This window comes from Pseudonaja textilis, chromosome 2 (genome assembly GCF_049901715.1).
Source record: "Pseudonaja textilis isolate UNSWEBS1 chromosome 2, rPseTex1.2, whole genome shotgun sequence".
Taxonomy (NCBI): domain Eukaryota; kingdom Metazoa; phylum Chordata; class Lepidosauria; order Squamata; family Elapidae; genus Pseudonaja; species Pseudonaja textilis.
The window spans coordinates 41,180,124-41,207,369 of record NC_141991.1 but is presented as its reverse complement, the minus strand read 5'-3'; the positions used below and the strand labels follow the sequence as shown (position 1 = coordinate 41,207,369).

The 27,246-nt window shown below is 38.0% G+C and overlaps 1 protein-coding gene across 1 annotated transcript in view; it reads right to left on the bottom strand.

Annotated features, from left to right (window-relative positions):
- The window catches only part of LMCD1 (LIM and cysteine rich domains 1), a 68,367-nt gene that overhangs the window by 7,532 nt on the left and 33,589 nt on the right, over nucleotides 1-27,246 (bottom strand). The window contains exons 3-4 of the mRNA XM_026722647.2: nucleotides 20,996-21,251; nucleotides 6,516-6,851 (exon numbers count right to left, since the gene is read on the bottom strand). Of these exons, the coding sequence (XP_026578432.2) occupies nucleotides 6,516-6,851; nucleotides 20,996-21,251 (592 nt within the window). The remainder of the gene's footprint in view (nucleotides 1-6,515; nucleotides 6,852-20,995; nucleotides 21,252-27,246) is intronic.

Here is a 27,246-nt window from a genome sequence, read left to right as displayed (position 1 = left end):
TACATACATAAATAAATACATAGATCTATACACACATATACATGCATATTTCCTTGTACAGATTGTAAACAATCTGTTGTTCTATCAAAATACGATTCATGACACTGTCAAAGTTCTTTTTAAAAATCCCCTATTTATTACTAGGATTTCCACCTTTCTTCCTATTAAATGATTCAGAATTATTTATTGGTATTAAGTCATAGAGAAATGAAATATGTGATTTTATTTCCTTTTGGATGGGGCTTATACAATGCACCCTAGTTTTTACTTCATAGGTGCATTTTTCAGGCACTTTGTCTTGGTAATCTAAAACCGTAGACTGTTGTAGACAACTCTTCTATGACAGCCTAGAGATGCATTTGAAGTTCAGTACCCCAATTTCCCTGAAGTTTCTTAACTTTATCAACTTTAAGATGTTTGGACTTCAACTCCCAGAATTCCCTAGCCAGTCATGCTGGTGGGGGGAATTCTGGGAGTTGAAGTCCACAAGTCTTAATGTTAATATGTTTGAGAAACATTGAGCTACAGAGTAATTTGCATACCAAGGCCATCTTTCAGCACAGATAAATATATCTTTGGAAGCAAAACAATCATACAGAGTACTGCATCCAGTTTTGTTCACCACATTATAAAAAAGATGTTGAGACTCTAGAAAAAGTACAGAGAAGAGCAACCAGGATGGTTAGGGGACTAAGGCATATGAAGAACGGTTACAGGAACTGGGCTTGGCTAGTCTAGTGAAGAGAAGGACCAGGGGAGCCATGATAGCAGTCTTCTAATATTTGAGGGCTACCACAGAGAGGAAGGGGTCAAACTATTTTCTAAAGTGCCTGTAAGCCAGACAAGGAATAATGGATGGAAACTGAACAAGGAGACATTTAACCTGGAAATAAGGAGAAACTTTCTGACAGTGAGAACAATCAACCAATTGAATAGCTTGCCCTTGGAAGTTGTGGGAGCACCATCACTTGAGACCTTCAAGAAGAGATTGGACTGCCATTTGTCAGAAATGGTGTAGGGTCTCCCCCTTGGGGGGGGTGGATTAGATGACCTATAAGGTCCCTTCCAACTCTGATTATCTGTTAAAGTTTACAATAGTTATGGCAGGCAAATTTAGCGGCAGGACTTCATAGCTCTTCCATTTTCTCTCTACTACTTTTCTCCCTCATCCTCCATCCTGACATTGCCATCTCATCAGAGATGGTATTCAGCAGGTTCTGACCAGTTCTGGAGAACTGGTACTGGAAAATTTTGAGAACCGGCAAACACCACCTCTGTCTGGAGATTATACAGTATCCTTCCCCTGCCACACCTACCAAGCCACGCCCACAGAACCGGTAGTAAAAAAAATTGAATCCCACCATTGCTTCTCATGCCTGCTCCTGCTGTTCTCCAATGTCAGAATGGACTGGCTGAATCAGCTTTTGGAAACAGCTGCATGAAATTAGATTAAGGACCACAAATTATCCACTCCTTGATCTACATTTCACTCACATTTTTTTTTACCTAGGCCCAATCTAAATTTCCCATAAGGCCTCACATATTTTAAATCTTTTCATACAATTAAACAATTTTGCTTTGGAACTGAGAATGAAAAAGCACGATTGTTAAAGAAGAGACTAGATCAGATATTGTGAAGAACAAATACTTCCTTCCTAGCCAAACATCAAGTCTAAGCTTGGATCAAAATTGTACAGAAAGGTTGTACTGTTTTCTCCAAATGCCAACTCCTTAGTCAATACTGACAAGACTTTCATTTTGTTTCAGGAGAAATGAAAATATTTTCCTCAGAAAAACCTTCTACCCACAACATCCCTTTTTCATAGGAAGTTAAACTTGGTCCATGATGGAATGTCTCAGTCAATTTGTTGTTCTTTTTGTTGTTAAAGGCCAGAGTAAATTTCTCCAGGAAAATACCAGGGTGGCCAATACACATCTCTCCTTTAATCCATTAGAAGCCTGCAATCCAAAGCAAGTCTTCTAGTAATGATTTGTATCATTACTACTAAAACTTTAAAATAAATTAGAAAGATTTATCCAGTCAGTGAGCAGATGGTGACAAGAGACATAAAAGTTATTTGGGCATTTTATCTCCTTGCAGTGTTAAATCAAGATCCACATTCCAAGAAGATTAATGGAATCATGTAGAGGCGCATAGCTCAGAGTCCCAGACTCCATGTGCTCACCTCTGAGCTTTATCCCCAGAGTCCCACTAATATTTTCCAGTAAATTCTTCTTCTGAATACAAGAAAAGGGGAAAGTACAATAACAGAATGATATGAGAGAGAGAGAGAGAGAGAGACAGACAGACAAACAGACAGACAATATTCCATTTACAAAGCACTATAAATATGGAGCATCATAATTCAGGTCATAATTTCCCCAAAATAGGCAATTGCTGGAGCCCCTTCAATTACCTTTTTGTCACATTAGACAGGAAATACTTGAATGTCCTGTAATGTTATCAAATAGGCTTAACCTGATTGACTAAGAAATACTTCAAAGCTTCAATATTAAAGACTATGGAAGACTATGTTTTGTTTTGTTTTTTAAGAGACACATAGAGAAGTACAACCTATGATTTCAAGATCTGGAATTAGGATTTACTTTGTTATGCCAGGAAAATTTAAGACATTGTGGTTAAGCAAATGCTGACATTTTTACAGTTACTTTTTACTGGATGGCTTCTGGCTTCAAAAATGCACTGGAGTAGAAAGCAACACCAGTTAGTTGTTTAGTACTGAATATACTATTTTTTCAGGACAATAACGATTAAACTTCATGTTTTTGCCAAACAACTGAATCAAGATAGTTTAATATCCAACTGATTGTACACTGATTTAAGGTTCTTGGCATACCCCACAATGCACCCTACATGGAAGCTGTTTGTCACCTTAAAGCGAAATGGCTTGGGGCCAGGTTATTTGAAGAAGCATCTTATCTACCTGACCCCTCAGAGTGGGGAGGCAGGTTATATTATTGATTCCCCCTCTTAAGGAGGTCCATCTGGTAGGACCAAGAAGGGCCTTCTCCATGATGGCTCCCTCCCCGTGGAACATCATACCTGATGTAAGATTGGCCCCCACTTTAAGCTCTTTTGAAACTCTGAAAACATATTATAGTTTTGCTAATGGGCCTGAGGATCCCAGGGTGATATGGGGCTGAGTGGTTGGTTTGATTGTTGTTTTCAGATGGATGGGAATATATTAGAGGATTGTATTGCTTTTATTCTTGTACATTGCCTGGAGTCACTTTTACTAGGATGGCTATATACAATAGATAGATAGATAGACAGACAGACAGACAGACAGATAGATAATGAAATCATCCCAAGTAGTTCAGATTATCTACAGGAAGCTTCAGGAACTGTCTCCTCTTATATCAACTTCTATGCTCCCTAAAAATTGATGGAAAGTCCTTCACTTGGGCTTATCATGTGTTTAATACAAGAAAAGAGCATTTTAGTGTCCCTACTTGGAACAGGCTTCTCAGCATTGGCATTCAAAGTTGAACCTCCTTGACGTAGGCCGCCACGTTTACACCAATGGCTTTTCTGCTAATGAGTGACTTTCCTTCACAGGCAGTATAACTGTTAGAAAATATAATATGCTGCTTCTGACTGTTTTATAATTCGCATAAGCAATTTCTGTGTAAGTGTATTTTTTGTTAATTTTGCTTTGTCTTTTATACATTTCAATTTGGGTTATTATTTTAAATACTGGAAAGCTGCACTGAGTAATCCTTAAAGCATTTGATAGACAGAATATAAATCTTTTTAAGTATGCCTGGAATGTATGTACGTATGAACAAATAAATAAACAGCTTAGAAGCAAGCTTTTACCTCAACTTATGCTCTAACAATTATTGGAAATGTAGAGGAGATTGGCAAACAATTATCAAGTCCAGACTTGCAGGCTAGACTGGGGAGTTGAAAAAACATCTTGGAACAAGAATAGCTAAACGCTTTTGTACTGTTGCCAAGAACGTTACACTAATAAAGTCATCAAGAGTTGAGCTCAAATTGAAGGAGGCTTTACTTTTATCTTCCACATTATTGTATTGGAGCAGGGCAGAAAAAGAGTTGCTTTGGCCAAACTAGAAAGCTAAGAATTTGGGGTTGCTTAAAATTGAATCATTAGTAGGATACCATCCCTCTCTTTGGGAACCCAGTCTGTTTTGCTCCTTCAGCAACAATAATTACTTGTTATTTTCATGCAGTACATAACCCATAGATTTTTGACTAGGAACTGCCCAGAGTTGATTATAAAATAAGTGGCTATACAAATGTTTTAAACAAATGAATTAGAACATTCAGCTCTTAGTTCAAGCAAAAATATATGGATCCTTGTAGAAATGTGCTGGAAATTATGATTCAGATGATACTTTGATATAGTAAGAAAGATGAAATTCCTCTTCTATCAGAAAAACAAGACACTCTGCAGAATTTATGCGATCTCCTGCACTGGGGTTAAAATCCAGAAGATAGCAAGGGCTTCATTAAGGATGTTTTGGAATGTAAAGTCCATTTCATCAAAAACAAGAACTATGTTGTCTGTAGCTTTAGACAGTGACTGTTCAGCAATAACAGAACTTTGTCCTATAAAATTTTGGCACCTTTCACAAAATTCCAACATTGTTCTGATAGATAAAGAGTATCAGAATGAGAAGTGTAAAGATTAAGAAAATAATGGAAAATTTAATACTATGATGTTTTCTACTAAGAATCTCAAAATATTTAAATAATTACAAAAATATACGGATCCTTGTAGAAATGTGCTGGAAATTATGAATCAGAGTATACTTTGATATAGTAAGAAAGATGAAATGAACGTCAATAAAAATAACTACAGCCTTAAAAGTCTAAATGAATGCATGAAACAAGTCTCAAAATGCTTAATGTTGTTTTCTTAGAATGCAAAAAACACTTCAGTGGAAGGATTTAGCTGTACAATTATTTTTTTAAATGAAGTTAGGCTTTCCACTGGTGCTTATAGAATAGTAAGTAAAGTTTTAAATCTCCCAGAAAATAAACACCACAAACACATATTTACTTGAGGGATGATCTTGTAGTCAAAATTATTTCATCAGGCCATGATGGTATTCATAAATACCTTTAATAAAAGCCTCTGTCACAAGTACATTTTTATTTCCTGGGGTGACACAGCCTTTCTTAGACTGAACTGCTTCTATAACAACATATAATGTAGACTAAGAAAAATATGTTTCTCTAAACCAACCAACAAGCAAAAACATCTCTTTGTGCTCTGGGGAAGTATTGCCAAAACCTATGCAGCAGATTACAATCACGACTTTCCTATTTACTGTCTCTGCTCATGGTTTTTAAATCATGTTAGGAGAATTCTGGGAGATGGAAGTCCAAATATCCTAAAGCTGCTGAGGTTGAAGCACTGATTTAAATTACAAGGGAAAAAAGAATCCTCTTCTACACTGCTGTTTTTGAAACTGGCTATTTTGAAAGTAGTACCTATACAGGTTGCCGATTATAATTTTAACATCAACACTTTGATCAAAGCAGTTCAGATGATCTCTGTCTGATTTTCATCTATTAAAATGCTTCAGGGATGTCTGTCCGTCCGTCCATCCATCCATCCATCCATCCATCCATCCATCCATCCATCTATTTATTTTCCATCAATCTAATCTATTTATCCATCAAACATCATTCTAATTTACACAGCTGCCCAAAATGTGATTCTAAGTGGGTACAATATCAATAAAATAGCAATATAAAATGTCTATGATTAAAAATATTAATATTAGGATTAGAAGGCTAGGAGAAAGCATTAGATATTACAAACATTGGAGCCATCTCATCATCTCACCATTCCTTAAGATTCCCTGGCATATTAACACAGCACAGTTTTGAGGGAGTTCAGGAAGTTTTGAGGGAGTTCAGGAAGTTTAACAGGAATGAGGCCAATCTCACCCAGGAGGAGTGGGGGGTTGATGTTCCATAGGGTGGGTTCAGGTAGAAAAAGACCCACAACATACCTCTTCTGCCAAGCCTGAGTGGAAGAGGCAGTCTTCCAAATAACTCAGCTCCATGCCAGGAAGGGATTTCATAGAATGTCTTTCCAAGGCAGAACACTGTCATATTTTTGCTTTGTTTAATTCAGCACTTCTTCTGACAGTTACTTCATGTCTAATACTTCTGCTGCTGGATTTTTACCATTTGTATTGGCAGCATTATTGTTGTCATTGTTCATGGCTATTATGTTTGTGAACTAATTATTAGGCTTAAACTTTGGGTGCAATTACATGATTAATTTTGTAACTCCACATAGGTTCTGTACTCCCTAAAGCTACTTGCAGTTTTTTCATCTATCCCCATTCACCATCTTTCAATCAAACAAGGTTTGATAGTATTTTATGCATTTCATATTTGAATATCTATGTTACATCCTATTATTATTATTATTATTATTATTATTATTATTATTATTATTATTATTAAAATGCATTTTCCACTCTGCAACACTGTGCCGAGGACTTACCAAGTCCTGCCCTTTTGATGGATGGCCCAATGTGCCATTGGTTGAAGCGGCTTCCTCACTTGCTGGAGTGTTTTTATCAGATTGCTTTCCTTCCTCTTTGGTAGCTCCCCCTTGACCCAGCAGTGCAACTTCTCCGACTCCAAGAGCATTGTCTTTATATTGTTTTATAAACTCCTCCATCAGCTTGATTTCATTCTCCGAAAGGCCCCGACATTGGGAAGGGTCCTGATCATAAAGAGGAAGTTGCCTCATCAACCTTCTACGACGGTAATAAGCACCTTCTGTGCCAGCTACGGGTTGCATTTCCTTTGAAATCAAACTCATATACTGGGTCGCCTGAAGAAATTGGGGAAACACAAATTCAGCATAAAGAGGCACACACAATCACAGCCTTGAAAAAGCACAGCAAGTCTTCGTCCTCTCAAGTTGAGTGCAAAAGCTGTGGTTTGAGCAGTTATTTTTTTGTTCAGCAGCCCAAATACCTGGGGTTTCTTTCCTGCTGTCCAACCACAGGACATTACCCTAACAGTAAGTACTCTGTTCATGCTGATTCAGAACAGAAACAATAGCAGAATTGTTTTTTATGAAGTCAACCATGTTAATTATGCAGTTGATTCTTTCAGCATAAATATTCTAATATCTGTACATAATAAAACATGCAACATCAGTACAGTATAGCTAGTCCTTGGCTTAGGATCACAGTTGAGCCTGAAATTTCCATTGCTAACTAGGTTAATAAGTAAATTTTGCTCCATTTCACAACTCTTGCCACAGTTGCTAGACAGGTCACTGCAGTTGTTAAGTTAGTATCACAGTTATTAAGTGAATCTGGCTCCTCCATTTACTTTGCTTGCCAGAAGGTCACAAAAAGGTGACCCTGGGACACTGCAACTGTCATAAATACATGCTAGTTGCCAAGCATCCAAATTTTGATCACATGACTATGGAGATGCTGCAATAATCTAAGTGTGAAAAAGTCATAAGTCCCTCCCCCCTGTGACATTGTAACTTCAAACGGTCACTAAATAAATGGTTATGGGAGTACCCGCATAATGAATATTGAGTCTTGGTATTTGGGTAAGTGAAGACAAAGAAGGCTTGGCATATCCTTTGTTACCTTGCCACAAGGAACCAAATACTTTGATACAGGATCATGTTAGGTAGGGATGTCAAACTCGATTTCATTGAGGGCTGCATCAGGGTTGTGTTTGACCTTGGGGGACTAGAGTGGGCATGTGTTGGGAGCCACTTGTGTTGGGAGCCCCTGTGATGGCCCGAGTACTCTGCCAGCAAAAATGGGCTCCTAAGCTCCATTTTCGGCTGTAACGGCCTCCTGCAACCCTCTGCCAGCAAAAATGGCACTTTGGGGGGGCTGCATATGGCCCTCCCGAGCTCTGTTTTTGCTGGCAGAGGCACTGCAGGCCGGTCCTTTGCTATTTCCAGGGTGGCTCCGTGGGCCAGATCTAAGTACCCCGTGGGTTTAATCTGGCCCACAAGCTTCAAATTAACACCCCTGATGTTAGGGGAATGTTGAATAGACCTTTCCTCTTTTCAACTAAAGCAGAGATGGAATCATGGAATGAGTTAGGTTCAGATGCAAGGACCACTGAATCTGGGAAACCAAGCGTTGGCTACCAGAAAGCTTAATCTAAAGGCTTCCATGGGAATGAATTTTATATTTATAATTAAACTCAAACATTTAAAATGTTAATAAGCTTTTTAAGTGGCTGTTTACCAAAAGCACCCAAAACCTGCATATGTGATATGGTCTGCATGTGTGATATTTTTCTGGAACAGAATAGAAACATGGACCACAATCATTTAAGGGTACTTCTCTTGCTATTCTCCACTTGTGGGTAGCATACTGTACCATTTTCCTGCCAGTTGTTGAAAATGCAAATAGCTTGGCTCTGCCTTGTTCAGTCCCAATTTGCATGACATTCTAGAAACACAACACATTTCTGAAAGCCCCAGCACTACAAAATTGGGGGAAAAATCAGTAAAAATCTCAGTCTCTTTTACTTTTTTGGAATCTCTAGTGTCTTGCAAATATTAATTATGAGCCTGGGGACATGCTTCCTATTTATGATAGATTACTTTCAAGTGGTTGCCAACATTTAGCTGGCTAAAAGCCATTAAAAAGCAAGCTTGCTGTAATAGTTAATCACCAGCTGCTATGCCTTATAAATTCCCTGTGGTGCGCAAATAATACTGGTGAGATATTAATGGTTCTCACTTAATACTTAAGGAAAAGCAGAAACAATATCAGGCTTGTGGAGTGTCTAAAATGCTTCTTGTTCTGCCTTCTATTAAGGGCAGGATAGAAAAAGAGCCAATATATACCAACTTGGCCTCCCTTGAAGCCTAATAATTCTGGGAAATGAAATCTCAACACATCTAAATAGGGCTAAATTAGAAAAGGCTACTTCGCTTCTCCAGCACAACTTACTTTTTTAATGCAAATTCCTGGAAAAATCTGAAGTGGAGAATGGTTACCAACAATAAAGGACAATTAAAAAAAAAAGCATTCAGACAAATGCTACAAGAGAAAAGGATAACAATAATATTTTACTTGGACACTTTTTTTCTATCATAGCAAGAACAGTTTATCAGTAAACCTGATTTATTTAGTTGGTTATTTATACCACCTCCCATCTTACCTAAGTGGCTTTGGGTGGCTTACATAATTTTTTTTTATAAAAAGTTTTTTATTTTCACAACAAACAAAACCACATAAAACATACGACACAAAACATAAAAACATCATCCTTCTTCGTAAATTTACAAACAGTGTATCAGTTGGTTTACCACTTTCTTTTGTGCATCCGTTTCCTAAACGCTAATATAGTTATATTACATAACTCATATTATCAATCAACAACTGTATAACCTAGTATCATTACTGAGAAATCATTTAGCTATAATTTTATTAATTCATGCTTTAATGAGATAGCTATAATTTACTTAATTTATTTTGCAACAAATCATAAGATCATACCAAATCTATCTTAATAAGGTTTTATAAAAATAATATCAAAAAAAAAAAAGAAATTATATCCAAAATCTAAATATTCTATTATTGTGTTTTATTATCTAACCATTGATAAAAAAGATCCCAAACTTCATAAAATTGTTTATCTTCTTGTTCTCTAATTTCAAATGTCAATTTACTCATTTCAGCACAATCCAATATTTTCTTAATAATTTCTTCCTCTGATGGAAGTTTCTCACTCTTCCAGTTTTTAGCAAATACAATCCTAGCCGCTGTTAACACATTTACAATCAAATACTTCAAATTTTTATTATATGTATCAGGTAAGATTCCCAATTAAAAAATCTCCGGTTTCAAGTCTATATGTGTCTTTATCATTTTTTCCAACCATATGCAAATTTTAGTCCAATATTTTCTAGCATCCTCACAAGCCCACCACATATGGTAATATGAGCCAGGTATCTGATGACATTTCCAGCACTTTTCAGATTTGTTCTTGAACATTCTTGCTATTCTTGTCGGGGGTGGGGGGGAATGGGGTGGCTTACATAATTAAAACAACAATTAGGAATAAAGCAAGGTAAATCCCATTTAAACCAATTAAAGCAGTTAATTAAAACAATAAATTGCTAACAGTGCAACTGACCAGCAGGCTTGACACCATCACTTGATCTCCAAGTCTTAAGAGACTTCCTGAGGGCCAGCAACATTTAGATTAATGTAATCTCATGTGTATGGGAGGTGTATGGGTGCAGATCTGAAACCTGATTGAAAGGGGTTCAAATAATCTGCTTCATCCATGATCCTTTGAATGGATGAAGCATCCTGTTGCATGACCACCTTCTCAACAACCTTCCCTCAAAAGGGAAGGTTGGATATTGGATCAAAGTTATCAAGTACAGCTGGAGTCAGTGAAGGCTTTTGAGGGGTATGTGAACCATGGCTTCCCTGAGAGGAAGAGGAACAACCCCTTCTCCTCGAAGAATTTGATATTGCCAGAATCCAACCAAATGTCATCTCCTGGGAGGCCTTTATCAACCAGGATGGACATGGATCTAAACACCATAAACAGATGGCTAAGCACATAGTCATGAAGACCGGTCCATTTTAGCAGGCCCAACAGTCCTCCCAGAGAATGAACAAGGCAATGCTTCGTGAATTTCTATAGGACCTGCATCAAGGCTGGTGTACAACTGAGAGTGAATCCAAGCGATTTCATCCAACAAATAGCCTGCATTTTCTTCTGTGTGAACCTATAGATGAATCTGAGTTCTCTCTATCCAACTGAAATAACGAAGAGATACTGACATTTTGCCATCCTTACCATCACAAAGTAGACCTTAATAGCACTTCTAACCTTGTTTAGTCAAGTTCACTCTTTGTTGACTGCCATCATTGTTCTAAGTGTCTTATAACTCTTTTCATTTTCCTCATTTTCTGGGAATTGTGGGATCCACGGGAAAAGAAAAGCTGCACTGTCATGAACTAATCCAAAGCCCCAGCTCCCTTCCCATTCCAGAGTGGGTATCAACTAACCTTGACTGTATCATATAGCAGACCCTCAGGAACAATCTCCACTTTGCTTGGAGCCCAGCTGTGTCCATCAGTTGATCAGGGTGGAGCAATTGAAAAAGTCCCACCTCTCTGTAATGTGGTGCAGTGAAAGACAATCTCATGGTTACCAGACAGTAGTCTGACCATGTCAGCAAAGCACAGAAAGTTGCCCCAATTATCTTACTATCACTTGAACAAGAGAACCAGATTAGGTGTGTGACCATTGTCATGAGTCAGGCCCTAGGTGATCTAGGACAGGTCCATAGTGGTCATGAACTCCTGAGTAGTCTTAGTCAGACTGAAGTCTGCTAGAACCATAAGCCTGAGGAACTCTATGTGCAATCCAGAAGATGAGTCAAGGAGCTCAGTCAGAGAAGTCACTATATGTAGCAGGGAGGCTACTAGCATCAATCTCAACTGATTCCCTAGAATCCAGCTTAATAAACTGTGTCTCACATCTGGTGACCTGTGGGATAATCTCTCTTGAGAACCATTAGAGATTCCCAGATGGTTAACCCTACTACAAATCTGGAATCTTGATTGATGCCACACTTGAAACCCAGCTGGATACATTTATAAGAGGAGAACATCCTCTTCTGAACCCAGTAATACATGCCAAGTCAGCCTTCATCCATGATGAAATTACAGAGAGAAGCATTATAGTGTGACCAGGCATTCAGTAGCAACAACTGAATGACTCTGCAGATTAATTCGCAGAGATAACAGGGTGATTAATTCTAAATTAACATTTAAGGAGAAGCTATTGTTGGCACAGCTGATGGATCAGGATTGAAAAAACAGGGACATTTGTGTTTCTGCTGTGAAAATTCTTCAGAGGCAGCCAGTTGGCCAACCAGTGTTTTTAGAAGAAAGGCTTCCAGCTGTATTAATTCAATTTATTTCCATCTTGGTCAGCAAATTGTCAATGAACTGTAGAAATATTTTTAATTTATACTTGCCTGAGGTTTCACTCTATGTGAAGTTCAAGCCTTTAAACCAAAGATCTGCTGCCCAAATATCAGTACAATAGGCAAAGTATATAACTACATCAACAAAAATAACTGTGGAAGAGTTTGATGTGGATAAGGAAGCAATTTTTGTTCACTATGCCTGGTAAGAGTTAACAGGAAAGTGTGATGGATTTCAGTGTAGAAAACTTGAATCTACCCAGCTTAGAGCAGGGGTGAGTAATTACTTTTCTTAGGGGGCCACATGAAAAACTGGAATTTTTGCGGAAGGCTGAACCAATGTAACCTGATTTGATGACCTCAAACTCTGTGACCTCAACTTCTCAAGCTGCTCCAGGAGAGGGGTGAGCACTGCACAGATGCAGAAAAACACCTTTTCTCATTGCCTTCCTGTGGCTGCAGGTGACTGAAGTAGTATACAAGCAACTGTGTAGAGGTGTACCTAATTCATCTTCTGCTCCTGTCCCTGGTCTGGACTTATTTGCATTTGATTTCTAATTTGGCTCACGTGAGCCAAACACAGAGGACCAAAGGGTCACATATGGCCAGGTCTTGCTTAGAGAGAAGTTAAGGCACCAGGCTGGAAACAAGGAGACTGTGAGTATCTATGGAGATTCTCAGTCATCCAAGGTCATGATTGTCCCAAAGGTGCTTTTACAAGAGGCAACTGGACTTTTGGGTTTTTCTTTGAAGACATTTCGCTTCTCATCCAAGAAACTTCTTCAGCTCTGACTGGATGGTGGGGAATAGAAGGATTTATATGTATACCAGCTGTGTGCAAGGAATATAAATCCTTCCATTCCCCACAATCTAGTCAGAGCTGCAGAAGTTTCTTGGATGAGAAGCGAAATGTCTTAAAAAAAAAACACCGAAAAATCAAGTTGCCTCTTATAAAAGCACCTTTGGGACAAGAAGACTGAGTTCTAAGTCCTTAGGTATAAAACCAACTGGGTGACTTTGAGACAATCACTCTCGCCGGCCCCATAGGATGGAAGCAATGGGAAGCCACTTCCAAACAATATTGCTGAGAAAATTGCAGGAACTGGTCCAGGCAGTCATCGGGAATCAACATTGAATGGAAGGGGCCACACACAGAGAGAGAATAGCTTAAAGCATGTCTGGGCCTTTGGTAAGAAATATTTGTTCAGAGTAGGAGTACAGGGAGCACTTTCGGGGCCACAGTCCGCATGGAGATGAAAGAAAGCCAAATTTGGAAGATTCCCTCCCCACTCCCACCAATTGTGGTGTCTGACCTTGATGCTGAGAATAAAAATGATGGACATGACCCTGTTTGGCACAGCATCTATCACAAGCTTAGAAGACACACTTTTTCAGACATACAGCAGGGGTTATATCCAAAATAGTACCAGCATGCCATCCACTGCCTGCATGATACACATCGATACCTCTTAGATGAAGCATACTATTCAGCTTTAAAACATAATACAAACACCACAATTTTTAGCACTTTTGATGCAATGTTTAAAAAGTGTTCCTAGGCAACTCAGTACTACCTATGCATAAACACTGAGCGGTTCTTCTAGCAGTTTCAACCATATTTTTTTCTTGGTTCTGCCTGGAATTGCATGAAACAAAGCTTTTGAAGTTTACTAAGAAAAAGACTCTACTATAAATCTCCTATAAATGAAAGCTGTAGTATAAAAAAATACTACTATGGTTAGATTTAGTTTAAGAATTTTGAAATTTCTGAGGTACAGCATTTATATTTAGACTGGGTTCACAGAAAATATAAACCATGATGGCTCGAGAGTTTTCAACTTAGCATAGCGTGCAAGACCAGCCATGGTACTTGGTAAACATCTGTCCAGTTACATACCAGGGCTTATTATGACTATATGCAAAAACTTTTCAGTTCTTGTTTAATCAGAAGATTATAGTAATGAAATGTTATTTTAATGACCATTTGACCAGTACTAGCTCTGTGGCTTTATAGTGTACACTACAGCAAGGTAGAAAGCCAACTGCCTGTTAGCTAGCATGGTTAGCATAGCACATGAAGATGTTGGGTGCTGTAGCTTTGCAACGTTTGGATATTTCCCTGCCCTACAGTTTTAGGCTGGAAGCCTCCCTCCACCTGCACCTTCCAAAGGGACAGAAAAGCCTTTCAGATGCCAGGTGGAGGATTGAGAGAGCTCAGATCTGCAGCCGAGGAAAAGCTAGGTGGGGGGAGGTGGCTCTTCCAGACTCACCTGGAGACAGGCAAGGAAAGGTGTCCCTGAGGGCACTCTGCTGCCAGCCACAGCCAGTGATTATTTGGGGGAGCGGGGAGAGAGAGAGAGCAAGAGATAGCATCTCTCGCATTACCAGGAGAGGAAAGGGCGTGAAACAAAACTCACTCTTTCACCGAGATCTACAAAACACCAATCTACCGCGTTCCAGGAGATCTTAAAAAGTACCAAACACTCCTACTTGCAGTTCCCATGCCTCCTGGCTCAGGTCCCCGAGATGCACGCTCCCACACACAGCGGTGGTGGCAACAAGTCCCCTCCTCCAGCACCTCCTTCTCTGGGTAAGGTGATTCTTAACTTAACCGAGCATGCTAAGGCAACTCAGGGTGCTCCTGCTGCAGCAGCTTTGCCTCCGTCTCTGAGGCTTTGATGTTGGGAGAAGCAGTAAGGGCTGGAAGAGCAGAGAGCTGCGTCTGGCTCCATCTCCCTTTCCTTGCCTGCCTGCACATGGGCGTGTGGGGGGAGGAAAGAGAGGCGGGAGCAATTCAAAACTAGAGAACTAATGGGGAGAGCTAACAGTGGGCACTGGGGGTGGGGACTGTTGTTGCCACCTCCGTGTGTGGGAGCTGGTTAGCATGTGCATCTCAGGAACCTGACTCTGGGGTTCCTTGAAAAGCCGGAAGGCGAGAGAACTGCACAGACCGGATTAATTGCTTTTGGGGCCATTTCTTCTGCGGCCCACCAAAATTTTTCCATGGCCCACCAGTGGGCCGCGACCCACCGGTTGGTGACTGCTGTTATAAAACATGCTTCACTGAAATGCTGTTTAAGAAGGTTTTTTATGTAAGGTTTCTATGTAACCAACTATTAAATAGGCTAGACCAGAATTTTTCACACATATCCTGAATCACCTCACATCAAGAGACAAAGTTTTAGCAATTGAAAATTGGAAAGATTTGAGCAAACTTTTTACATGTTTGCCCTAAATTTCTCATAGATTCCCATTAAGTTCTTGCAGTACTCAGAATTCCATGAAACAATTTGAAAAACCCTGGGCTATATGACAAAAACAACATATTATTATAACTCCTAAGACCAATTATTTGATCCAAGTACAGTAGCTACAACTTGGAAGATGGATGTGATGTCTTTTGATTTTTATATTAAGTTGCATCACACTTGAATCCTACTGAAAATATGGAACATAAAACATATTTTTCTTCTTAAATGTTGGCTTCCTCATGCATGAACAAACAGTTCTCTGTTTTATTGAACATATTTTTCTTCAGCTACTCTTGGAATATCAATTACTTGAATTGTAACACAGTTCATACAGAAACTTTATAGTTTATCTACTCTTGTCGCTTTCACTTTGGCTGTACAATATATTACAGATCTTGCACAGATTTTTATTTCCAAGTATTATACTTGCAAATATATTTGCAAATGTATTCTAAAACTGATTTATTACCTTTAAATCTATGTGCTCTAGGCTGAATTCCTACACAGATTTAGTTGGCTTCGTGGTCCATAAAATATAAGACTTACTTTTTGAATACACTCATGTTGCACTGCTTTGTTAGATACTCAAACCAAGAGCTACTTTACAGGTCATAAAATCATTCTATGGCAAAAACAAATTTCTATGCAATACTAATTCAAATAAAGGAACACCCATTACAAATACCTTTCACTAAAAGATTGTATGCAAGAATGACAAAAAGGCAAAATGATACCTGAAAAGTAAACTATTTTGGTCACTTTTTGGTTTGTTTGTTTTGTATGTCATTTAGACCAGAGTTCCCCAACCTTTCCAGTTTGGCGGCCTGGAGTAGGGGGAAAGAGGCATGATTTTGTGGGAGGGGCAGGTTCATGTGCATGAGTGGTGTCACAAGCACCTGCAATGAGGCTCATGCGAGTGGGACCCTGACTGCTCATAACAATGCTCTCACAGAGTGGGATCACAACTGCCGACAAGGCTTGCATCACTGGGATCACAAGTACCTGCAATCATGATTGTGCAAGTGGATCAATGACAGCCCACAATGCTCACAGCAACATGAGAATGAAGCCACAAGCTCTGAAGCTTGCACGAATGGGACTGCAAATGGCCACAACTGCTGGCGATGCTTGCGTCTATGCTCACACAAGTGAGGCAGCGCAGACGTGCATGCACCAGACAGCCACTCACATAGCTGGTGACAATTAGGCCATATCCTGGTAGGGGGCTATGGCCCACAGGTTGTGGACCCCTGATTTAGGTAGTAATTTTATAAATACAATCTTTGTTTCCTAATTTATGCCTGTTTATTTTATGTTTACATTCTCAATACTGTCTTCCTTAGACATATATTATTATCTAGGACAGTCTTTCCCATCCTGGTGCCTTCCAGATGTTGGACTACATTCCCATATTTCCTAGCCAGAATATTTATGAGACAGAACTTATGTCATGGTCCAACGCATCTGGAAAATACCCAGCAGAAGATAGTTTCTTAGTCATTAAAAAGGGATTTCCAGTAAATTGACTTATGACATGGAAAAGAATACTTGTCCTATTAAGCTATTTGATGGTATGAAAGACAGAGCACTTCCTGAGCCTGATGCTCTTCAAAAAGTCAGATGTCAATTCCCAAGGTCCCAAGCCATGAACTAAAAGTCCAAAACAGCTGAAAGACACCAGGTTGAGAATACTGGGGGAAAAAGTATCCTCCTCCCACCTCCATTTTTCATTGCTTTGAAATAAAAATGTTATTTCTTGCTCTGTTAAGAACCAAGACTACTGTATGCTACTTACGAAATATTACTGATTGCTAATGGAAGTCTTGAGAATAAAAAGTTTCATCAATGAATAAAATTGCAGTGTTACTTGATTGTTGAAGTTCACTCACATGAGATTCACAATATAAAAACCAACCCTCCAATCACTCTATTCAACAATTTTCCTACTATTATAAGCACTGAAAGATATAAGAAAAACATTTATAATAAATATGAGACAATTAAAATTCTCACAAAATGCTGATGCAGGGAAATGCATTCTAGAGATATAGAAACTTCATAAATAGCTACTGGGAATACTCTGTTCCAAGTGGCCAGAAATCTGGGAGGTTGAATTTAGGCTTGGTAGTGAAGAATGAAAACTAAGGAGTTCAGGTTTTGTTAGTAAATGGATAGAAGAACACCAAGAAATATAAAGGCAGCAACCTATAGGATTTGGAAAACAACAACAATATTTGTTTGCTATCAGAAAGAAGGAAGGGAGCAAAACAGTAATTGTATAACAGATATGTAATGCTGCTTTACCATCTGTAGTGGCCAGTGTAGCATTTTGAAAAGTGATGGTTCCAACAGTAGATATAGATCAGTTCTAAATTCTCTATTTTAATTCCAAAAGGGAGCCTTGTTGCTAAATGATATGGTCCTCATTAATGTAATCAGATAGCTTTTGTGCTGGACATCAACTTTTTGCTTTTTAATTTTATTCTGAATCAGACACAAGCTCTTACACTTTTTAGGAAACCGATATAATCACATCTGTAGATGCATACCAGAATTATGCCAGTCAATATATCAAGTAGATAGCAAAAGCTGAAGGCTTACACTCAATTTCCTACTTATCTCCAATTGTATACTCTATTTAAATTGGATGCCCACAAATAAGTATAGGAGCATTTAAGAACATTACTCCCAGGCACAAAGAACTATTTTCTATTGCTTTGTATCAACATTGTACTTTTAGTTTCATGACCTGTAGTGTGAATAAGACAAGATCAATAGAATTAACTAGATAGTAGGGCAATTATGAATGTTCTATGGTTGAATGACTTAATATTCATATATTTCAACTATTTCAGGTAGAACAGAGCCCCTGAATTATATTACTTAAATCTTGGACTAATTTCACAATGCAGTACCATTCTCCCTCCCCACAAGTGTAGTGGAAATACGGACATGTACCAGAGGCTAACAGGTATCTCAAGAATCCCAGTTTCATTCCTTTCAAGTGACAATGAACATGCAGGGTTGAGATGAACTGTAATTTTATAAGGTCATCCAAAGCAACTCTAGAATAATCTTTCTTATATAAGGTGTTGCTCATTGATCACCATCTCTGTACATTGATACTATGGCCCCTTGACATTACCCACCAAAGAAAACTGGTCATCGATAAAAATTGTGTCCCCTGACCTCAAATTGATGTATGAATAAATTACATGAGAGAAGAGCAGTGATTAAAAACCTAGGTCTAAAGAAGTTTATAAAACTCCACCCTAGATTAACTTCCAAATTTTAAAAGCAATGAAACAGAAGACGTATGATTTTTACTATTGTGTGATTTCAACATAAAACGATAACTTTAATAATCAGATGGAACTGTTCTTCTTAAAGTCATTTTAATGATTAATGAAAAAAGTCAAAAAAGAAGGTAATGATTTTAATAAATGGCAGAACAATCTAATAGACACAGAAACTATGATAAATGAGCAATCATGTCTTATTCCCTGCTGTTCTTAATGGGAAATTGGAGGTTTCTTTTTCTTTTTTTATAAGACACATTTTACTTTCATTCATCCCAATGGGAAGGAAGGATTGATGATCTGTCAGCTCATGTGCCATTTTTTTTTTTTGCCTCTCCCATTGAAGGAGTATATCAAGAAATGAGAAAGCTTTGGAGGAGGGGATATAAGAGAATAGAGGTTTGCAGTAGATTAATTTACAAAAGGTAGAAGTCACTGTTACCAAATAGGTAAATAGTATCAAACTTTAGTTCTAAATCACATTGTTCATTCAAGTGAAAATCATAAAAACCAAAGCTGTCTTAAGAACCCAAGGAACCTAAGAGTCCATTTCTCCTTACCCTTTAAGATAGGACATTTTGAAATCCAAAATAGATTTAAAACTGGCAAATTCATGTAGATTTGAATTTTAGACTTCATTTTTTTATTCTTTTATTTTTTTAAAGCAGCTGTTTGAATTATCTCATTTAAATTCAGGTTGCATATATATACCATGGTTCACATATTCACGATTTCATGATTTCTAAGTGAATATAGTCAGCAGTTGCTCTATTGTTACATGCTGCTGAAATAATAAACTCAGTTTATTGGTTTAAGGTCAACATCATCATTACGTTGGGTAACTAGGATTAGGAGTCCTGAATGGTCCAATAGACCTGTTTTGAAATGGTATTCACCTGAGTGTACCAGCTTCCCCTTGTAGGAAACAAGAATCAGTCATGAGTCTCTTCTTATAGTAGTCAATTTAATATAAAGATGTAGTACAACTTTTTAGAGAATTATGGAAAGAGGCTTTGGGATTTAGTAAACATAGCTCTATAGCTAAAATGGCTGGTATTGCACCCTAATAATTATAATTGGAAGAAAACCTTATCAGCCTTAGCAAAATTTCCATTTTGTGGGTTTAACTCCCCATTGAAGAGAGCATAAATGATCGGGCTTGCACTGTTCTGCTTAATTTACAGACTATAAACATAACACTAAGCATTTTCTTTGTTTTACAGAGTACAAGGCACTGGTTACTTGATATCACTGCAGTAGGTTTGTTCCAGTCTATTGCTACTTACTGTGAACACAATGGGCATTGTAATAATAGAAGCCAAGTACTGACATTTTAGAGATTTAATCTAGTCAGCACAATATGATCTGTAATATAATCTCTCTTAATTCCTTAAGAAGACTTTCGTTCCTTAAGAAGACTTTAGAAAGATGTAGAAAGTTCAGATTTAATTTGCATCAACACAAGAATCAGATCTTAAAATCTATGGTTAAACTTATTTGTGTGAAAGTGAAGGAAAAAGTTTTTTGCACCTTTAAGTGTTCGTATTTGGATGAGTGAAGAAAATAAACAGAGTGAAGCAAAGAACCAAGGACTCCAGTTTTCACGTAAATATAATCTCTGTTACTAAACAGAGAATACAGATTAATCGGTGTTTTCAAACAGGTGAACAATTTGCATTAATCATTTTTCTTTACAAAACTATGTTGCCAACTATTTTTACTTTTTATTTTTAGCATTATTCTTCAGTAACAGGTTTATTTTACTGTAAGTTTATATTGTGTAAAGAAGCTTTCCCAAAGAATAGGGATATTTACCACACTCAAATATGTTTGGCTTTACTTGGTTTTAGTGATATTAAATAATGCATTCCTTTGGAAAAACTATTTAATTTCAATGCAAACATACTTGGGTCTTTGAAAAGTCCTAATTATATGATACTAAATATCACATTTCTTCCAAAATGGCTATGTTTGCATAACAAGTTTAGCTTGGTTATTGAATTAACCCAATTCCTAGGCTTGTATAATGTACTGGATCTTAATGAATCAAGCTGGATTCACTTAACATTCCAAGCAAAAGGAACCAAGGAAAAAGAAGAAAAAGAACTAAGATTTAAGCATATAGCACAAATACAGATGCTACGCATTCAATTAACTTTTGGTTTAGCTGGTTAAGGATGTCATGTGAATGAAACTTTACCAACCATACTGATTTAGCTTCTTGAGAAAGGCAGAGCCAATGTTAGCTTTTCTTTTTTGTGGTCTTCCCAAATATGGCAGAGAAATGGAGAAAAATACAAGGAGGCCTTCAATGGCAATGAAGGGATGGGCCAGGGGCTTTCTGAAGCTCCAGAGACCAGTGACTCCCTATCTGCCTTCTGGCATCGTCTCCTTGAAATGTATGCACTGCTTGATGGTTATGCAACCTTGTTCTCCACCCACATTCTCTTCCCACTCCTTGGGCACACTTTCTTACCAGTTTCTGAGTCAATCCAGGTGGAGCCCATTCATACGTAACAGTATCAAAAGTTGGATCTTTCCGGGATACTATAGGATTAGTGATAATCATGCGGTTCCTTTTATAGATGCGGATTCCATCGCCTCCTTTTACCCGAGCAGTGAGTGAAGAATATTTTGAATCAGCAAGCAAGCGGCCAATTTTCCGATCATCTTCTGCATCAGAGCTCAGGCTGTGATCTTCCTGGCTGCATTTGCATGACTTGCATATTTTCCTGTGAGAGACAAATGAGGTCATATTTTGATATAAGTTTGGGCCCTCAGAGGTATGTGCTCTTTTGGTGGCTCAAGGGTGAACCTTGGAATAAACAGCCAAGGTTATAAATCAAAATGGATTATGACATAGAACAAAAGATCTTTTTGGTCAAATGCTATCCAGAGAGGAAAATCTGTAACGAGGATTAACAGAATTTGCAATGGTGTAGAACATAAGACTATAAAAAGCCACACTGTCAAAACCCTGGGAAAAAAGCCTTCAATGACTGAAGCTCTGAGATTTTCACAATGGAAAACATTCAAATTATTAAACTTCAATATCTGTATTAATCACTCAGTGGCACACAGGCAATATGGAAATGCAGAATTTTGTAGCAGTCTAATTAAACAAAATGGGGGAGTTTCTTGCTCTGTTTCCAATTATAAAAACAGATAGGTATAAATGGGCCCTTTTTGCAGTCTTAATACCTACCCCTTTTGCACCAGCTGTGGAATTCTGGGAGTTGAAGTTCACACATCTTAAAATTGCTAAAGTTAATAAACGTTGGCCTACACAGAAGCCTATGTTTTCAGCTAACATTGATAAAGACAAATGGGGCTTAAATGGAGTGTTCACATAGTGAACATTCCAGTATTAAAATGCTGAAATGAAACTATAGGCTCTTAGGAATATATATATATATAAAAGAATATTTGTTCCAACGAGATTTGCCAAACTTCAATCCTGAATGAGTGCTAGCATTACAAAAGAAGTGCAAGGACTTCTTGATATTTATTTCTGTTTTGTGCATTTCCAAAGTACATTGAGTCGAGGTGATTACATTTCACTTATGAGGTAAAAATAGTATACAGAGATTTTTGGGAAAACACTGTTGAGTACCAAGAAATCATTTCAGTGTCACTTCACGAATTCCATTGTACAAATCAGTTCCTCATCCTAAATGGAAATGTGTCAGGGCTACAACAAATCGCCCTCAATTCAAAGCAAAAGTCTCTAGCTAGGGTATCTTTTTAGTTGACAAAATGTGAGAAATAATAAAGGGATAGAATTATATTCATCATAAAGCAACAGGATATGTATTTTTGTTTTCTGCAGCTGCCACAGTAAGGCACTATTCATAGTTCCTAAAATTGGCTACAAAGGATTGCCCAAGTAGTAGGATAAGGCTATTTCAGGATGTTTTTGCTTTGAAAAATACCTGGCAAAAATGTATTCACTCAAGTTGTCAGAGTTTATATTTTTCAACTATATGAGTAACAGGTTAATGTCAAACTCTAAATAAAGCTGAAGAAAAGGGCTTGATGCTGATTTATGTTCTAAAATAGGGAACGTCACTCTGGGCCACAGCTAAAAATTTGGAGGCAAAACACAGTAATTCAGCATTGATTTTTTTCACTGAGAGAAATATAATATGTATACTGAGCCTCTGCTAGGTTCATCACAAGTTATTTCATTAACTACCCACCCCCAAATTAAATTTCATCTTTACATTTCACAGCTATACCCTCTGCAGTTCTCAGAAATCAGTTTTTATTTTTATTTTAATATAGTCAGCAGCTGCAAAAGATTGCCTGTATCAAAGCTCAAACTTCAAAGAAAATGTCGAACAAATCTTGACCAAACTAGTCCTGGTAAGAAACAGCTATACAGCCAAACAATACAGAATATTGTACAATGTGGAAAATAGTTTGTGATGCAACAAATGGGATGCCTACCTAGGAATGAGAAAAGCAAGAAGTATTAATTAAAACATAAGCCTAATTTAACTTATTTAGGCCAAACCCCAACTCTTGAATTCTTCATGTTTTTTACTTCTTGAATAATTAAATTTACTGCTTTCAACCTGAATTTTTAGTGTCAGAGATGGCTAATGCTTCATAAAGAAGCAATGTGATGTCTTTGATTCTAAAAGAACCAAGATTTCATTCATTAATACTTTATTTCAATTTCAGATTACATGAACAATTATTATCATCAAATATTTTATTAATTCTTTGTGTAAATAGGGGAATGACACCTCAGCTGTAAATAGATCTTTTATCTATTTATATAACAATAGAGATAAGGCTAATTTGAGAACATCCATATTAAATATTTTATAGCAAGTGACAACATCTGACTGATTTCTATCTGAACTTGGAAGCTAAATAGATTGACTGAGATTCTGGGAACTGAAATTTACACATCAAATAGATCAACACAAAAGTTGCTGAAATTGAGAAATACTTATCCAGAGAATACTTAATTTGCTAATTTGACTTATATACTGCTAAATCAGCTTGTGCTCCCAGATGTTTACAACTGTGAACAACTAGGGATCCTACCAATAACCCTACAGCAGAAATAAAAATAAGGGAGGAAGAAACACTTAGCATAACAGCAACAATGTTTCTCAAAGACCAAACAGAAGACTTTAGTCTTAAATAACTTCTGAAAATCACCAATGATGGTGATGAACTAATTTTAGGAGAGAAACTTCTTCATAGGTGATGGCCACCATAGAAAATAATCACCTGTGGGCACTATTCCACTAAACTTGAATAAAATATGTATTTGAAATACAATCCAGAGAGGACATGAGTTGACTTTATGTGCAAAAGATATCCCTGGAATTAGGCTAGACTGAAATAATCTGGTTTTCCCCTCTAATTTTTGAGGCCCAGAAGAAATAGAAACTTATCTTTGTTTAGCCTGCTGTGTGAACCCCACCACTGTTTCACAGGAACTTAGGACAATTACAGCATACTTGATAAGTTATAATTAAAAAAATTCATAACTTAGCGGAATGTATTAACCCCCAAAATATAAGTGATAACAGTTTCCTGGTTGTGTTAGTGATTGCTGTATTTCCTTAACTGCTGGTGTATTTTTATTTGTTGGATTTTAGTTCTTGTTTTGTCTTCTATAGCTCTCCAGGAAAGTTAGAACTACACCATCCCCCTAAAATAGTTAAGCTATTACTTTAAAGAGATATTCTATCTCAAGTCTTAAGCAGAGTTTTTGCAACTCTAATTAGTATATATATCATAAAGATCATTGACCATCCAGAGTTACCTTGTAGCAAGATGGGTGGCCAATAAACTAGACAGACAGACACACAGACAGACAAAATCCTTTTAGAAAGAAGGATTGATTCTGGGTGCTGAACATTATGTTCTACTCTGAGCTATGATTATTTCAATGTTTGAAATGTTTGAGGGGAAAACATATTTTAAGCAGAACTAAATTTACAGAAAACTGAGATCCACACAGCCTATGTTTTTGCAAAATCATAAAGAAAAGAGCATAACTTTCCAAGTTTTATACCTGGAAGTTCATTTGATTAACAAATGGTAATATCATTAAAAATTATTTTGGGTTCATTATAACCATAACATTGGCGCTGCTGAACTTGTGTGGGAAGAATAATATATTGGAAGTATAAGCTAGCCGCAAATGGAATCAACATATCCAATGATTCTAATCTAGATTTTAGTTTCCTTAGAAGCTTTACTGAAACCATATTTCAGTCTCATCCACAGAATGGGAATAATTGTTTATGAAATGAAGCTCATATTTTTTCAATGATGGGCTCACATGGAAGAAATCCAAATTTTAGGGTGCTATTTTTTCATGATTTCTTGTTGGTTACAACTGAAATCTGGAAGAATCTTTATCCAAATAACTCTCACTGATAAACAATCATGATTCAAATTGGATGAAAAGGTTTTCCCCCAAATAATTTTACTGAAGACTACATTAGACAGATAAAAGTAATAAAATTACATAATACAGAAAAACTACAAAAAAAATTCACACCCAATTTGAATCCTTCTTTTAATATTTAATATTTATATCTCCATTTCTGTTTAAAGAGACCCTCCTTCATTTCTTTTTTTCAAATAAAGTCCAGTCTCCATTTTTTTAAAAAACATCACTTATTATTTTTTAACCTTGATTAAATGAACTGATTTTGTCATATTTCTTCTTCTTTCTTCAAATTATCTCTAAATTCATTTTTTAAATGTTTGAAATAAACCTGGAAGTTGAAATACAAGAATTATCACACCACTCACATATAGAGAGTAAAAAAAAAACTGCTAAGTCATAAAAATGAGGCATGAAACCTTGAGGAAGTATCCCAATGGGGAGTGGGAAGAGCCTTACATTTTCTTTTAGTCTGAGGCAGAAACATGTGCTCAGAACATAAGAATCAGTTAATAGATGGAAAGTAGGAGGAAGCTGGCCGGTGGTGGGGTTCAAGTAAACCCATCACCGGTTTGCCCAAAATGTGAGTACATGCACATGTGCGCGCACACAGCTTCTGTGCATGCGTGGCTTTCACATGGTGAGGCTTAATGGAGCAGCGTTTCGGGGCCTGCTTCCCTCCATCTCTGCTCTCCAGGGCAGGCAGCGGCTGCTTCTCTCTGCTTCTGCTCTTGCTGGAAGAGCAGACTTCAATTTAGCAGCTGTCAGCCGCCGCTTTGGGTCCTCTAAGTCCCATCCGGAAAGCGCTGTGGCTGATGCAATATGGCTGCTGCTTCTCTGTGCTGCAGCGCTTTCCGGATGGGACTTAGAGGACCAAAAGCGGCAGCTGACAGCTGCTAAATTGCAGTCTGCTCTCCCAGTAAGAGCAGCAGTGGAGAGAAGCAGCTGCCAACCTGGAGAACACATGGAGCATCTCCACAAGTGAAGCCTCAGCGGCAAGGAATGGAAGAAGCAGATGCAAGATCTCTGCTGTAGTGCTTTCTGGATGGATCTTTTTAAAGTTAAGAAGAACCATCCAGTCCATTCCTAAACCGCTTTAGCCCTCCTGTGCCCCCCGCCAGTCCTTCGGCCTAGTGCAGCAGGCTGCAGGCCAAATAAATTGCTTTGGGCCATGAGGTTGTAGTTTGAGGCCAGAGTGGGGCAGCAGCATGCAGGCAGAGGCTCGGGACAAGGCTGGAGATGGGGAATAGTGTGTTTCCTGACCCGGCCAAGGAGAACAGCGAGTGGGCGGAGGCAAGGCTGGAGCCAGGGAATGGTGTGTTTCCCAACCTGGCTGAGGAAACAGTGAGTGGGCAGTGGTATGCATTGCTTACCTTTGGTGAGTAGAGGTGGCGAGGTGAGAAGGTGAGGAGATTAGCTGGGCCAAGTGGCAAAGGCAAGATATATAGGGCGGGGTGGAGTGGGCGGGATGACGCAGGTTGGGTGGGGCCAGCTATTGGTGCAATTAGTTCTATGAGAGCACGCTTCACATAGGCGCAGCACAGCACAACACTGAAAGACTGCCCTTGGTGTCAGTGCTGGTGAGGTGAGCTGTTTTTTAGCTCAGCTAAGGATGGCAATCCACTCTGCCATGTGAATAAGCTAAGCTAAAAAAACCAAGGGAATTTAGCCTTATTTAGGGCAGGAAAGGGCAAGGGCGGTGGCAGGTGGGTGGGGCCAGGCAGAGGTGGTATTTGCTGTTTCTCCAAACTACTCAAAATTTCTGCTACTGGTATACCTAAATTGGTCTGAACCAGCTGAATATCATTTCTGAAGCTGGCATTTAGCAAGAACAGTATATTAATAAAGATCATGATGATAAATTGCAGAAGAAGCAGTGATGGGATTCAAACTTTTTTACTACTGGTTCTGTGAGTGTGGCTTGGTGGGTGTGGAAGGGGAAGGATACTGTACATCTCCAGTCAGAAGGAGTATTTGCCAGTTCTCCAAACTACTCAAAATTTCCGCTACCGGTTCTCTAGAACTGGTCAGAACCTGCTGAATACAACCTCTGAGAGGAAGGATTATTCGAGTAGTTCTTAGAAAGCTACAAAGATCTCATTATTGAGGAAGAAATCCCATTGCCAATTGTGTAAGATTAAAATATAGGTAGGAATGGTACTGTACCTTTATGTGTATTTTGGAACACTCTTCTGAAAATGTTTTTCCATTGAAACCAAAGCAAATTGAAATCACAACATGCCCAACAGCATTCACATAAAGTAAGTGAATCAATATAATCAAAGGGTTCAAATATTTGTACTCAA